The sequence below is a fragment of the Haliaeetus leucocephalus genome, unplaced genomic scaffold, assembly GCF_000737465.1.
Source record: "Haliaeetus leucocephalus isolate CR32 unplaced genomic scaffold, Haliaeetus_leucocephalus-4.0 Scaffold555, whole genome shotgun sequence".
Classification (NCBI taxonomy): domain Eukaryota; kingdom Metazoa; phylum Chordata; class Aves; order Accipitriformes; family Accipitridae; genus Haliaeetus; species Haliaeetus leucocephalus.
This window is the reverse complement of record NW_010972991.1, coordinates 3,391,198-3,406,362: the sequence shown is the minus strand read 5'-3', so window position 1 is coordinate 3,406,362 and position 15,165 is coordinate 3,391,198. Positions and strand designations below refer to the sequence as shown.

Here is a 15,165-nt window from a genome sequence, read left to right as displayed (position 1 = left end):
AGCCCGGCCGGGCTGGACCCCTTTGTGTCCTCCGCGGTCGCGGAGCGGCGTGGGCTTCCTCGGGTCGGCCACCGCCTCCGCGGCGGCCGGCCCCGGTCGCGGTGCCAGCGTTGGCGAGGGGAGCCCCGCTTAAAAACTGGGGGTCCGGGCGCCGTTCCTCTCGCCGACCGGACCGAGGAGGCTCCGGCCCTGCAGCCTGGAACCCTTGGTCTTCAGTGGGCGTGCAGCAGGCGGCCGCGGCGAGCCGCTCTGTGCTTCGGGGTGACAGAGGTGGTAGTAGCTCAGAAAGTCACGGTAACAGCGGTGGTAGCCGGGCAGAAGAGTGATTTTTTTTATTTTATTATTTTCTTTTTTAAACGGTGACTGAATTGCCAAAAAAACCATCAAAAGGCGCTTGTGACCGAAACTTGCTCGGTGCTGTGAGTGAGGCTCCGGAGCGCATAGAAAGGCTGAAGATGGCTTTTTTGTTTGTTTGTTTTTGTTTTTGCTAATTTCATCTTACCTGTCCTTTAGGCTGTGTTTATCTTTAAATTTCTGTTCTTGGTAAGGCAGGTTTTTCTTCTTTTTACCCTTTCCACACCAGACGAGAGAACACACCTTGGCTCTAGGTAACTCTTAAAATTATGCTCCAAAAGGATGTCAAGGAATTACAGTGCAGTACAGTTCCAGAGATGAGCACCAGATTTTATTATATTTTTTTTTACTTATGGTTGACAACTAGTTGTTTGTTTGGTGGTGGTTTTTTTTTTTTTGGAAGGGAAAGAAATCTGAGTAAAAACGTGAATTTTTTTAATGCCGCCTTTGGGCCTTGACTATACTTCTGAAAACTGAGCAGTTAATGGAACGTCAGGATAGAAATTTCACATCTTTTCTACCCTCTGGAATATATTTGCTGTCAGTGACATGTTTTAGACAACATTATGTGTTTTAATATGACTTTTTTTTTTTTTCCTCTATCCAAAGGTAGTGAAAAAGAAAATATCAAGATGAGTAAAAAGCCTCCAAATCGTCCTGGAATCACATTTGAGATTGGTGCTCGTTTGGAGGCACTGGACTATTTACAGAAATGGTATGGAAGACATTGTGCAGTGTTTGCTAAGAGCGTAATTATGTTGTGTATAGTTTATGTTTTGATGTCTAACTATAAAACTTAGTGCGCTTATTGACTGCCTCACGTGTGAACTTTATGAATTTCCACATAATAAGTCTCTTAAAACTGTTAGTTTTTAGGAAAATATTCTCTCTTCAGTAATCAAACTGACGTTTTCTACAGGTTTTCATTTGTTTGCTTGTAGATGCTTGTGCAGCTGTAGTAAGCAAAGAGCATTTCGAGAGTAGTGTGGAATGCAGCGCCATGTGCAAGACGATCAGTACGTTAATGTGGCAAACTTCTGTGACTAAAGACTTCTTTTGTTTTAGTTTGAAGGCATGCAAGGAAATTTGCTTTGTATTCAGTTATCACACTTCATAATTCACAAAACTGACTTTAAAAAAAGAAAACATCCTTAATCGGAGTTTGTGGACTAGGCAAGTGTGATTGTATTTGTATCAAACAGTTGGAGGAATGAAGTGCTTAAAATTCTGATTCTGCACCAGCCAGTCATATCGTAAGAGTCAAGACTATAAAATGGAAATTTGTGGGCATAAGGATCATGCTACACAGCATGTGTGTTGTGAAAGGAGTTGTTCTTTTGAAATAAATTGTCAGTCAAAATTTTATTAATGCAAGTGGGCTAATTTCATGATGTATGCTGGCCATGCTCTTTCAGTTTGAAAAATCCCTGGTTTTGTTAAAGTAGCTGACAAAGGAAGTTGAAGCTTATACCCAGTTTTTTCTTAGCTGCTCTCTGACTAATTAGGGCTAAGAAATGTAGAGGCCTGTAGCTGCTTTTCTGTTGTGTTCCTAGAGAGCTAAGCATGTTGCTGTAAATGTCTGATCCTGCTAACTCCAAGTTATGCGATAGAGAAGTCTGTGTATTATTTACATGCTTACTTCAGTAGCTATATGCTCTGTATAAAAAGTTGGGTTAAACTTTTTATCTGTAGAGCTTTGATTTTAACTATAGCAAAGGTGTTTGCTTTAATAAACTATCTCTAAAGGAAAATACAGTTTACAGAACAGTTCTTGTTCTTATCTGTTGCTGTAGAGTGGGTTTTCAACATACTAATTCTATAACTGACTGCTAAGATCATGAAACTGTCTGAATAATGCTATAAAAATAAAATAATTTTAATGGAACTTTTTATAGCATCTTCTGTGACTAGAGATAATTAGTTAATGTAACCAGATAACAAAAGTTAATATGTAAAACCAGCTTCAAATTAATTGCATCAAAAAAAAAAAATCACTGAATATGCAGTGTATAGTTTGTATCAGATCTGCCCAGCCTTTTCACAGGGAAAGGTCACATGTCAGTTCTGGAGTACTTGTCTAGGTTTGGCCTTGTCAGGTGTGAGCCCTGTCGCAAGCTCTGCAGCTGAGTTGCTTGGTATTTTCAAGCAGAATAGATTTTATCCTGAACTTTCTAGGAATTGATTCATCATTTGGACCACCAGGTAGAAGAGGTCAAGTTTATATGTTTGTGAACTTTTGTGGTGCCATATATGGGAGCAGACAGTTAATATTAAAATTTTGCAGGTACAGCAACACTACAAACAGGACTCTTTCAAATGAAATAATACTCATGTACATAACCAAAGAGCTTGTTAGAGGAAGCCTACTGTCTTATTATTCGGGTGACATGGGCCAGAATAATAGTCTGTGGAATTTTTTTTTTTCTTAGCTTTCTGTTGCATAAGGGGGTGGTGGATGTTTTTTAAATTCTTTCTATATATAAGCTGTATGCATTCCCCTCATCTGCATGCAGAAATACATACTTTAAAGAAAATAAAGTTGCTGAACTTACGTGAAATCTCTATATTTTTTAACAAAACCAAAATTGAAGAGCAGTAATATTGCTTAGCTTACTCTTTCTACAGGTGACAAATTGAGAACATTTGCTGAAAAATAGCCTTTGAAAGGGTTTTAGTTTTTTTCTCCATTTTTCTGAAAGCCTGCTGTCATTTAAAGATCCAGTGCTCATGACCAGTTAAAATATTAATCAAGAAAGGCTTCTAGAGGATGGGAAAAAAATATAGTAAATTATGGTTTTGCTTTCTGAGGCACTTCTGCAGGTCTTAAATTTTCATCTGTGTAGTAGTTGCTGAAAATCATCTCATGGAATCTGGTGTTCTGTTTGAATTCTGTAAACTTTGGAGAGGTTATTGTGTACCTTGACTATTTATTGCTTAAAACCTCTGTACTTTTAAATGGGAAAGTTTTTGCAGACAGCGTTTGGGTCAATATCATTTGGCTTGTACAGCTACCGAGTAGAAGAAAGCCTGGTCAAACTGATCAGCAAAGACAGGCTGTCAATGAGCGTGTTTATTTTTGCTTTATTGTGGAGGTAACTGCCATTGCTTCTTTATCAAGTGCAACCGTATACTGTTACAGGGGAGGTCATCTTACCTAATGAATTTGTACCAACTGTTAAATTTAAAATCACTAAAGCAAACTATGAAATGCAGCGCTAATCAAAATCAATGTGATCATCTGTCAGCAGATAGTAAATGAGATAGGATTGACTGATAATAGAAAATTATTAAATATATACGAGATGATCAGGGGCCTGGAGAGTACAACTTGTGAAGAGAGGGCGAGGAAACTGGACTTGTTTACCCTGGAGAACGCTTCAGGAGACCCACTAGCAGCCTTCCAATATCTGCACTGATGTCATCAAGAAGACTTAGCTAAGCTCTCCACAGTAGCGCGTGGTTGGAGGACAAGAGACAACAGGCACAAGTTGAAACGAGAGATTCAGGCTAGGTAGAGGGAGAAGCTTTTTTTCCCCATGGGACAGTCAAGCAGTGGATCAGGTTGCCCAAAGAGTTTGGGGAGTCTCCAGCATTGGAGGTTTTCAAGACTGGGCTCGATAAAACTCTGGAAAACCTGGTCTGATCCCATAGCTGACCCTGCTTTGAGTGGGAGGTTGGACTAGAGGCTTACTGAGGTCCCTTCCAACTTGAATTATCTTATGATCTCATAAAAAACTCATACATGTGCACACCCCCCCCCCCCCCACCTCTCACTGACAAAACAAGTGAAACAGCAATAAAACTGCACTTACCTGAAAGTACGCGCCCATGTGTAAGACTGGTTCTTAAGCTGTTAGCTCCCACAAGTAGGACACAGTCTCTGCAAGGTTGATGTATTTAAAGATGCATCTCTTCCTTTTTTCTCTTTTCTTGTGTCTTTTGTAGCTCTAGCTCCCTACTGGTTGTCCTTTAAGTGCCAGATATTGCTTTGAAAAAAACAGTTGTTATTTTTCTGAGACAATAGTCTTTATTAATCTGCTTGTTCTAAACTATGAGTTAGGTAATGAAGGAAGCACAGATACATGACCCTTGTTGCAGTTCTGAAATGGAAACAGCTCACTAAAGTTAGTTATCAGAGCAGCAGTACTTTGACTTGGTGTATTTGTTTATCTGGATGGATTTTTTTCTTTTTTCAGTATGGAGGAAGCTTTTTGCCTGTAAGACTGGGAAACCTTATTTTGTAGTCCTTGCTTTGGATTTCAGTTGACTGGGTTTCCTGACAGCCAGGTATTTGAAAGGACTATGAAGATTCTGCTTTGTATTGATATAATACAATATATGTAATAAAAACCGGGGAGTTAAAAATAGGTGTTTGCAGATTTTGCAGATACAAGAAGACTTTTTGTGGAGAAGTCAGAATGAAGGGTATCTGGTTTTATATCCTCTACCAAGTAGAAGGAAAGACTCTTTATACCATTACTGTGAAGGCAGGAAGTATGTGTCTGTTTCTAGAGTTTGTAGGTGCAAACATGGGCAAATTTACTAATGTTTTTGCATCCTTTTTTACAGTCTGAAATAACTGTTGTGCCAGCTCACAGGGCAATTCTCCACTTTTTGGTTACTTTTGAAGGATCAAAAGGAAGGTGGTGATGATGTAAAAATGTAAAATACTGTCTGTGTGGCCATTAATGTGTGTAGAGTGTGTTGGAGAAAATGGGTATTTTTTTCTTTTACACTGTCAAGAAATGAAAACTGCAAGTTTTCCATATGAACGTTGGACCATTGTTGTTGTCTGACTGGTGCTTCATAGTGTAAAATGTAAGCCATATTCAATTTTGCAGCTTTACAAAAATGTTGCATAATTCTTATGGGTTGGAATCAGTAGAACCTGAGAATGGAGAACGTGCAAATGTGTAAACTGGGCAAATGCTATCAGCTAACAATAGTTTTCTTGTTCTTTAAAGAAGAAGAATACCCCCCCCCCCGAAATTTGGATTAAACTTTGTTTGGATAATTAAATACTATTTCCAGCACACTATTAAAAACCACACACCCAAAACTTGCAGGTTATTGTTTCTTCCCACAAAAAGAACAGTTTCATTATTGAACTGGAGCATGATGGTCTTTTTTTTTTTTCTGTGAAAATTAAAGACTTTTCCCTCAGTTCTTTAGAGTGTATTTTTCTGGTTTGTGCTGAACAAATGTTGGCAAATCTGTCTGTATACCAAATTCATTCTGATCCCTTAGTGTGGAGTACTTGCTGGGGGTGAATGGGGAGAATTAACCTGACTTGGAAGGTTGTTTGGGCCTTAGACATCGTTACACTTCAGTACTGAAAAAAGTGATGTTTGTATTCCCCTTTGTAGTACTTCTTCATAATGCCTACTTGTAGCTTTGCAATGGAAGGAATTTCTACATAAAATTTCTTATGTGTACAAGATGTAACCATCTTCATATTAATCTTCTTTCTACAGAATAGATATAAACATTGCTCTTAGCCCTAGTAAAAGCTTTCCGGTATGCATTGTTACTATAATTCTTTAAAGAGGCGGATTAAAAAATTTATGTTGCCATTTTATTAGCAGGAAATGCATACTTACCTTTGAAATATTTGTATGATTTTGCAGTTTATGAAATTGATTATTTTCAGTAAAAGTACAAAAGCTGTAACACCAGAAAAATGTTTCTGTGCAGTGTAAAATTTGCAATAGTAAATTCTGCAATACGTATGTTCTGCTCTTTTCTACTATGGGATCAGTATTGTGAAATATTGCTGTTTATACATATTTGTAGCACATTGTGTGGCTAAATTTAGTGGGTACTGAGGGTAATAGCTTGTTGCTAAATCCATACAAAGTTATTTTTGGTTTGCCTAATAACCAATTGTTTATAGCTTGGGTGGTTCAAAGATTTGCTAAATCTTCCATCTCTGAGGATTGGAGTTGAGTGCAGGTTTTGGCTATATTCATCTTGCAACCACTGTCTTAACACACATTGAAGAAACATAAATTACTGGAATAAAGCCATTATGTGATGATATGATTATTATAAGATTTAACTGTGCAAAAGGAGTATCATGGACTTTGATTCAGAACTAATAATGACATTTTAAAAAGACTTTGATAGCAGAAATTGTATCTATCAAAGAGAAATTAATAAATACCTGGTGCTGCATTTCCTCTGTTGAATGATCCCCAATGGGACTTAATATTTTGCATATCTTTTTTTATTAACTGATGCTAGCTTTGCACTTTATTTCCCCCCCCATATATATTAACGTCTTGATTCTTGGCTTGCTGAATTTTCCTTAAAACTAACTTAATTTTTATACATTTGTCTCTAAACCATACTCTGTATTTTACCTCCCTCTCTCACTCAGTTTTCTCTTTCCAGGACAGTGTACCTTATTTTGCCAGTTTATCCCTTCTGTTGTCTTCTACACACAATGCTTGGAATGGTGACTTTGCTGACCATGACCAGTGAAAGCTACCAGCCATAACAGCAATAAAAATGTAGCAAGACAACTGCTATAGGGTAGTGGCATAATGGGGAAAGAATATTTGCATTCTAGATGGGTAGGAAAAGGAGAATTCTGTCTTTTGGCTGATGGTCCCTGAATTTTGTTAAATAACCGTAGTTTTGCATCAGTACCTTGCTCACATTTGATGAACCTGAAATTTCCAACTGTAGTGAGAAAGAGCAGCATAGTTCTTGCCTTCCATTTCACTACTGCAGCTTCAGTGCTTGTGCACAAGGCTCACATTTTTGATGGTTACAAAGTGAACTTCCTATCCTCTTGCTCTTCTGATGTTTTTCCTTCTTTCCCTCTGTTAAATGCTTTCTCTGTCATCCTTTACTTCTCTTTGGAACTCTTTTAGGTAACATCACTACTCATACAATTTGCTGTAGTAACAGTAACTTTACTTTTCCCTCTGCTTTGCTGCTCTTCCTGCTTATTCTGACACTTGGTGTCTAGTTATAAGAAGTCTGAAATTGGTATACTTGGGACAATGAAAAAACTATTTTGTAATAATATTCCTAAATGTAGCAGCATGTGGACTTAAGAAGAAAGCGTTGTCAGAGGCAGGGCTTAGGAAAACCGCCTCTTGGCTGACTTATTTTCTTGAAGCCTTGTTCAAAGTTAAACCAGAATGCTGATGATGGGATTCAGGTTTTGACTTAAGAGTTTTACTTTCTGTTTTGATACAATATAACATCAGCTTCAGTGTTCTTGTTAGATTGTTGTTGTCAGTCTGCTTGAGGGGGGGAAAGGGCGTTGATCTTGTTGCTCTTCTGAAAGAAGTTGCATGGAGTTCTCCTAACCTGAAAAAGATTTTGTTAGTAGGATGGCAAATGAGAGTCTCCAGTTTGAGACTAAGACTTTCTTTCTTTGTTTTTAACGTTCAGTGAGAAGAAGTTGGGAACTTAAAGAACGGCTATGAAAATATTTTGCATTTCTGAAATGTATGGATGAGACAAATGCAACAAGAGGCTGGACTGTCTGTGCATTCTGATGCGAGGGTGAAATGTGGCTGAAGTAGTTGCAGTAGTAACCTAGAAAATCAGAGTTTTTCTCATTCAGCAAGTCCCAAGATATTTAGATGTTGGGAAGCTGTGATGCAGCTGAAGAAATAGGACTGGAGAAATGAAGGACCAAATTGAGATTGACACCTTTTGTTTTAATGACCTGTTTTAGTCACCAGAAAACAAGGAAAGCCTGTATTTCCTGAGAACTTATATTTTACTCAGAGCGTAGTGTTAAAGACTCCTTTGTCAGCACTGTCAGTATTTTAGAGAGAAAGTATTCAAAATTGAAAACGTTGTCAGGGTTCCTGTATATGTCAGTTGCACTTCTAGCTGATAGAATTTTCAGTAGGACTGGAAATTGGTTGCTCAAGCTCTGCTTTCTTACTATTGCTCCACAGTAGCACTTTGTTAGAAAAAGGTTGTCTCTTAATGAAAGACAGCTGTCCTTTTACTGTGGTCTTTCTTTTCAATATGTGTTTTGTTAACTTTAGACCATCCCTAATATAAACTCTGGAGAAATTTTGATGATCTAGTTTGTTTTTTTTAATTCTTTGCACTTTTGAATCCATTTCACTACTTTTGTGAAGTGCAGAAGGAGCTGAATTCTGCCTCGTTCCAATTTTCTCTGCATTTCATACAGTGGAGGAAGTAGTGTGAAAAAACCAGTTTGTGCCTTGCTCCCCTACTACAATTTTGTGAAATATATCACTTTGGTGAAACAGCAATAGTAGGACTGAATAGTAATTGTTGAAGTTAGAGAAATTTGCCATTTTTTCCTTACAAATGTAATCTCAACCTTTATGGTTCCTAAACTACATCTATGCCATACCCAAAATTATATGCCTAAAACTTGATCTGGTTGCAGCTCAGTCCTGATTAGTTCTACTGAGCACGTACAATGTTTGGTGAGAGTAAAATCCATGTGTTAATTAAGACTGACATATTTATTTTAGTGCATGTGGAGTAAAAGAGATGACTGCTAAAAAATAGTCACTAGGAATCAAATTTAATGGCAGTGAAATCGTGGAAGCTAATCTATAATTTAGTAAGTGGCTTAGATTAAGAATGTTCTGTTGACTTCTGGGTTTGATTAGTTGCTCGGATTTGTCTGGAATCAATGTTATAGTCTGATTAAATATTTTGTATTATGAAAGTAATGAATGTACTCCTAAAACTGTTTTATATCCTTTCCATCCCAAAGCAAACAAACTCCTACAGGATTTTGCTTTAGACAGACACAGGTTTTAAAACTGATAAGCACAAACATCTAATGCCAATTTCAGGCAGTTTTGGTCTGGGAGTTTGAGGTTTAAATTTGTGTATAATCATTTGACTAGGATGAAGCTGATGACATATCACTGATGTGTGTAGTTAACTCTTAAACTAAATGTTACCCTACTATCAATTTAGTAGCTTCATCTTTTTCAGACTTGGAGATTTCTCAGTACAAGATGTTACTATATTCTGAATGGTCATGTAAGCACTGTTGTATGAAAAAAATAAAAACCTTTGAAAAAGCTTTGAAATTTATCAGTTTACGTTTATCATTCAAGGTATCCATCTCGTATTGAGAAAATAGATTATGAAGAGGGGAAGATGTTGGTCCATTTTGAACGTTGGAGTCATCGCTACGACGAGTGGATTTACTGGGACAGCAATAGGTTGCGACCCTTGGAGCGACCAGCGTTAAGGAAGGAAGGGCTGAAAGATGATGAAGAATTTGTCGTAAGTGGCACATTTATTTTGTCTTTGACTTTTTTTTTTTGTAAACTGTCCTACTTGTTTTCCTACATTAAATCTCTCTAGCACACAATGTTTCATTCTTTTTAGGAAAAAATCTAAATGATTAAAATATTAATGACTAAATTTGTATAAAATAGGATTTTAAACCTGGAGAAGAAGTCCTAGCTCGTTGGACAGACTGTCGATATTACCCTGCAAAGATTGAAGCAATTAATAAAGAGGGTATGTATTCATGTATGGTCCGTTGGTAAGGACTGTTTGCATATGCTATGCTGTAGCTGTAGTCTGGTTAAAAAACTGACATGTGTATAAAGTTTTCCTCACTGCCTCAATATTAAGTGAAAATGTTTCTATCAAGTTCAGTAAGAGGTTTGTCTTTTATCTGTATGAAATTAGAAAACTGGAATTTCTCCTGGAAGACAAAATACTTAATGATTTCTTAGTGATGAGAAGAATATCCTCTGCACAGTGTTACAAGTGTTTTGTAGTATTGTTGATTTGGGCTAACAATATATTTAAATTTTCATACTTGTTTTAGAAATGGTAAATATATTTAAAGTTCTGTTTGTTGAAGAAAAGCAATGGAAATGGGGAAATAAAGGAACACCTTAGATGCAATACTTCACAATGGAGTGATATTTCTAATGAACATAAATAGAAGTCAAAGTTTTTACTGTAGTTTAAAGTAAACAAGGATTTGACTGTGAATTGAGTTGTTTCCCTATTGTGGCAACTTAAATATTACATCATTCTTTCATTGAATTATGAGCAAAAGTGACACAGTAGCTTAAACATGCTTGAAATTGTCCAAGTGGACAAAGAGTAACAATATAAAAGCCGGGTTTCATTGAGGCTGTCAGTTTTGTTTTTGTCTTAAAATTCTCTATCCTGACTATAGGTAACACCTGATTATTTTGTTCATATAGCCTACAAAACATTTTGCTAAAGCTTTCATAGTAACAAGGTGTGTTTGTTTCTTAACTACTCATAGTGATTACATCAATCCTTTTCTAGGAACGTTCACAGTACAGTTCTATGATGGTGTTATTCGATGTCTTAAGAGGATGCATATCAAATCTATGCCAGAGGATGCAAAAGGGCAGGTAAGAATACTTTAGGTATCTCTTTGTTATGTTTTATATAGATTTTTTTTTCAAACATCTTAAGATAGTAAAAATGCTATCTAGCACAACTAGTTTTAGATTACAGTCTTTATTCTAGGTCCTGCACTGCCTTGCTTCACCAGTTTTATGGATGATGCCCCAGAGTATGCTGCTCAAGTAGTCTTGCCTCTCTCTGAAATGCCTAGCTGCCGTACACTCCATTGCTGACTAATCTGTTCCCAGAGTTTTGTCTTGCAGAGTTTACAAAACCAGGGTCATCCAGAGACCTTTTTCTCTGGTGTCCTTTCAGGATAAAGCTTTAGCTTGTCAGAAGTCTGTGCTGCTGATTTTTAAATTTTTTTTCTTCCTTTTTTTTTTTCTTCCCCACCCTCCACCCCATCTCATTTGTTTGCTACTGTGGTAGCTTTTTGCCCACATGTTCTTATTAACATGACTGTTCTGTGGGTATTCTCTCCCCTGTATCAGAACTTTTGGGGATTCAGACAGATGAATATTTCTTTATCTCTGATAATGTTCAGTTGCTGTTAAAGAAGAGATGCTGAGTAGAAGTTGAGGGAGGCTGTGAAGTAGAGGAGATGATTTAGTCACTAGGCATATCTTTCCTTGCAAAAGGAAAACAGCGTTGAAAACTGTTACATGCTTTCAGTGGAAATGCCATTGCATTGAACTTGCATGGTAACTGTATTCTCATAGTTAATGAGGAATTACTTCACTGAAATTGAAAGAAATGTGAAAAAAATGCTCTTATTTGCTCTCAGTTTTCTTCAGAATACTCCTAACTTGGCAAACAAAATTTGGGTATTTAATAATTACTGTTGGTAACCATCTATACTGTAACAAGGGCAGATGGATAGCAAATTGGCTTGAAAGCATTTCTATATCTTGCCCTCCAGGTTACAGGTAGCTGTACACTAGAGTTGATCATCTATGCAAAGAACACTGGAGCTTTGTGCAGGCAACACTGCACTATTTAAACTATGTTTCCTTAAACGGGTTAAACTGAAATCCTTAGTTGCGCTAACACTGGCTTCTTGCTGCAGTCTTACAATAACTATTGAACCAGTATATAATATTTCAAACAATACTTTCAGTACGACAGTAAGTTAGGAAGCCAGAATATTTAATTTTACTTCATAAAAAGGAAAACTTGGGTAATGTGGTTTTAATTGAACTGAAATAGCCCTTCTGTGACAATGTGAAGTCCTTTACTCTGTACTTTTTCTAGGGAGCTATGTTGTGTCTAATCTGGAGTTACTACTCTTAGGCCACAGGCATTTTCAGCTTTAAAAAAAAAAAAAAAGTAAATCCATTCCTTAGCAACCATTTTGACATCCAGACATGCTTGGTGGCAGACCAGCTCATTATTATTATTTCTGATTTTTCTCAGTAATTGAGAGTTACAGTGTCAGTCTCGTGCATCTCTCGGGCTGAATGTAGGTGGCTTCAGTGAAGTCTTGAGAAACAATAAGGGGGCCAAATTTACACTTTCTGAGATGAATTTAGAATTTTTAAGTTGTCTTGCAGCAAGAACACCAATTATGCTTTCTATAATGCTAATTTATACTAGTCATAGCATTGCATTCTGCAAAATTAGAGATAGGCATTAAGTTTGTAGTTTTCAGAGGCAAAGATACTTTTTTTTTTTCCCTGCAACATCTCCTATATCATTATGCTATGGTAATAAGTTTGTTTTTCAAAATATTTTTGTGGTATTTAAGAATAAAAACGTGATCTAAGATTTGGTTTGAAAATCAGTTTTCTGAAATGGAGCTTTGTCTAAGCCTAGAACTTAAATGGATGTTTTGGGTTTTTTGCATTATTTATTTTATAAGATGACATTTACTAAAAATTATGTAAACCTTAAAAAAAAAAAAGCCAAGACTATAACTTGATTTGAAAAATAGTTGAGTTGGCAGAGCCAACACTTTTTGCTTAATTTAAACCTATGGCTTGTTTTTTTATCTGTTTCCAAAGGAAGAAAATACATTTCAAGAGATGAGTGTAAGCTTAAGATACTTGAAGTGCTAGTGCATTAGCAAATTTAACAAATATAAGATCTGTTTGGAAGGTGTGTGCTAAGCATGCAGAATTTGAATTACATGGAAGAAGCGAGATACAGACTAGTTAATTCTTTGATTTGAGCTTAGCATGTCTTAAAGGAAGAGACTGTAAACACTATAACACTCAACTATTTTTGAGTTGCGGCAGAAGTGTGTTTTAATAAGACTCAGCTGTGAGGATGGAAAGGCAAAATTTTTAAAGAGTGGAAAATACTTGTGTGGTTCAATGCAATGAGACTATAGGTTAGGTTGCTCTGCAGATAAGAGCAATTTAATTGAAATCACACAGAAATGTAGCTAACGTAGTATAGAGAGAAAATAAAAAAAGATGGGGATATTGAGACTGCCCTTGTGAGAGCACATATGAAGTATTCGGATAACTTACTTTTTCTGTTTCATGTTTTTTGTTTTATCTTCGATGTAATTAGGCGCGCGAGAGGGAGCAGATAGCGCCGGAGCTGAGATTAGTGACGGAAATCGAACCAAAAGAAGTGAGTTTTGAGGAGGGTTTTGAAGGAGAGGGAGGGGACTTGGCACACAGGAAGAGGAAGCTGAGGAAAAAGCATGGATTTGCGATTGGGACAGAGGAAAAAAGAAGATGTGACAGGAGACAATGTGAGCCAAGATGTAGGTGGGGCAGACTGTTTAGAATTGAAAGGTGAGGGTAAGGAATCCAGGCTTGATGTGGAATCAGCCAGTCAATAGATTGATGATGTTTTATATATGTGTATGTATGAATGTGTGGGAGTTGGGAGTTGTGATGTGTCAGGAGAGGAAAAACAGCCGACTCTTTAGTACTCTAGAGAAGCAAAAAGGTGGTGGTTGTAGGCAGGTGAAGGGAGAACGATGTGTGTGTGAATTCCATTTGTGCAAGGGTTGGATTTTAGAAATTACTCTGGTTTTGTCTTCCCACTGTTGCAGGTTTAAGGTTACGCAAAGGAATATTTTAAAATGCAAGGGTTTTAGCCAATATGTAAGGCTGTTGTGTAATTTCTACTAACATATTTCTTGATCGTGCAATTTCCTGTGCTTTGATTTAGTGACTCTGATTAGCATAATGACAGTTTTCCTCAGTAGTGATAAAGTAATGTTTTGTCTTTTAACTACAGTGTACCATTACTTCTCTCCTGTCAATTTTCTCAGCTTACTTGAAAGATGAATTCTAGTAAGGAAAAAAAAGTGTATTTCTTTCTTTTTTGTTAAGTTATATATGTAAATGAGAAACTCACTGGGGTGAGATATTGTGGGAGGCAGGAAATCAGGCTGGGTGGTGCAGAGTAACTGGTGCAGAATTATAAAACCACAGCCAATAGAGGGAAAATGTCAGGACATGAGGGAGAAGTAGGGAAAACTTCTCTTAGGAGGATTTTGCTTTTACGTTATGAATTGTTAATGTGTTCATATTTGGGCCCTTGGCTTTGTGTATATTGAATGCTCTTGGGAAAAGTCCTGCTATTAAAGATTTGCAACTAGTTTTTGTTATATCTATGATACTTAGTGTCCTGCTATTATGGTTGACAGAGTAGATATCTTAAAATGACCCTGAGACAGATTTCAGAATTCATTGTGCTTTAGGCTCCCACTGTTATTTTCCCATTTTTTGTTAATATTTTCTAAAAATTCTGAAAAAGGCACAAATATATCCTTTTTGAAGGAGGAGTTCCTGTGCTCTTCAAAAGAAACATCGTCACCTTAGCATCTTAGGTGCTAAATAGTTCTCACATGTCAGGAGCTGTGCAGCTAAGCAGTTGCTCCACAGGAATTCAAGGTTAAAAAGCAGGAATTACCTGTGTCACTTTAGTGCCTGTATGTTTACTCTGGAGCCAAAATAAAAATGGACCCACAGAGTTTCTGGCCAATTCAGAATCACAAAATAGTTGAGGTTGGAAGGGAACTCTTGCGATAATCTTGTCTCCCCCCCCCTCGAGGTTCTCTTCACTGAGTTTAAATTTGCATGTTAATCTAGGAAAAAAGTATAACTATTGCCATAATTAATGCCGCTCTCCTCTGGCTTCTGAATGTTTAACCTTTGTTTGCTTCATTGTTATATGTGTCCTGCTACCCTTTGTAAGCTCCATGTCTTAAGTATCCAAACAATGAAATAAAATGCAAACAAAAACCCCCTTCATGTTGCACCAGTACAGCTACCATTAGAACAGGATACTTAGTTCAGTGTGGTCCTTAAAGCTAGGTATCTTCTGAAAGCTTCCGATTTCAGGGTGCTTAGCTTGACTGAAAATTAAAATGCTGTTTAGAAGCTGTTTTGATGCAGGCTGCGCTTCCTTTGCTTCCCACTTTTATCATAAGATCCAAGCTCCAGCCATTTTACTGATCCTCTTCATCCCTTGGCCAGGGTA

The 15,165-nt window shown here is 37.1% G+C and overlaps 1 protein-coding gene across 4 annotated transcripts in view; it reads left to right on the top strand.

Moving 5' to 3' along the window:
- The first annotated feature begins 968 nt into the window (after positions 1–968).
- Positions 969–15,165, top strand: part of PHF20L1 (PHD finger protein 20-like 1) — a 55,660-nt gene continuing 41,463 nt past the window's right edge. For 2 of the 4 annotated variants that reach the window (XM_010576906.1, XM_010576905.1), the window contains exons 1-5: positions 969–1,069; positions 9,435–9,606; positions 9,762–9,846; positions 10,639–10,727; positions 13,237–13,299. In XM_010576906.1, coding sequence (XP_010575208.1) covers positions 987–1,069; positions 9,435–9,606; positions 9,762–9,846; positions 10,639–10,727; positions 13,237–13,299 — 492 coding nt within the window. In that variant the 5' untranslated portion in view covers positions 969–986. The remainder of the gene's footprint in view (positions 1,070–9,434; positions 9,607–9,761; positions 9,847–10,638; positions 10,728–13,236; positions 13,300–15,165) is intronic. The other 2 variants (XM_010576908.1, XM_010576907.1) reach the window with 1 other exon arrangement.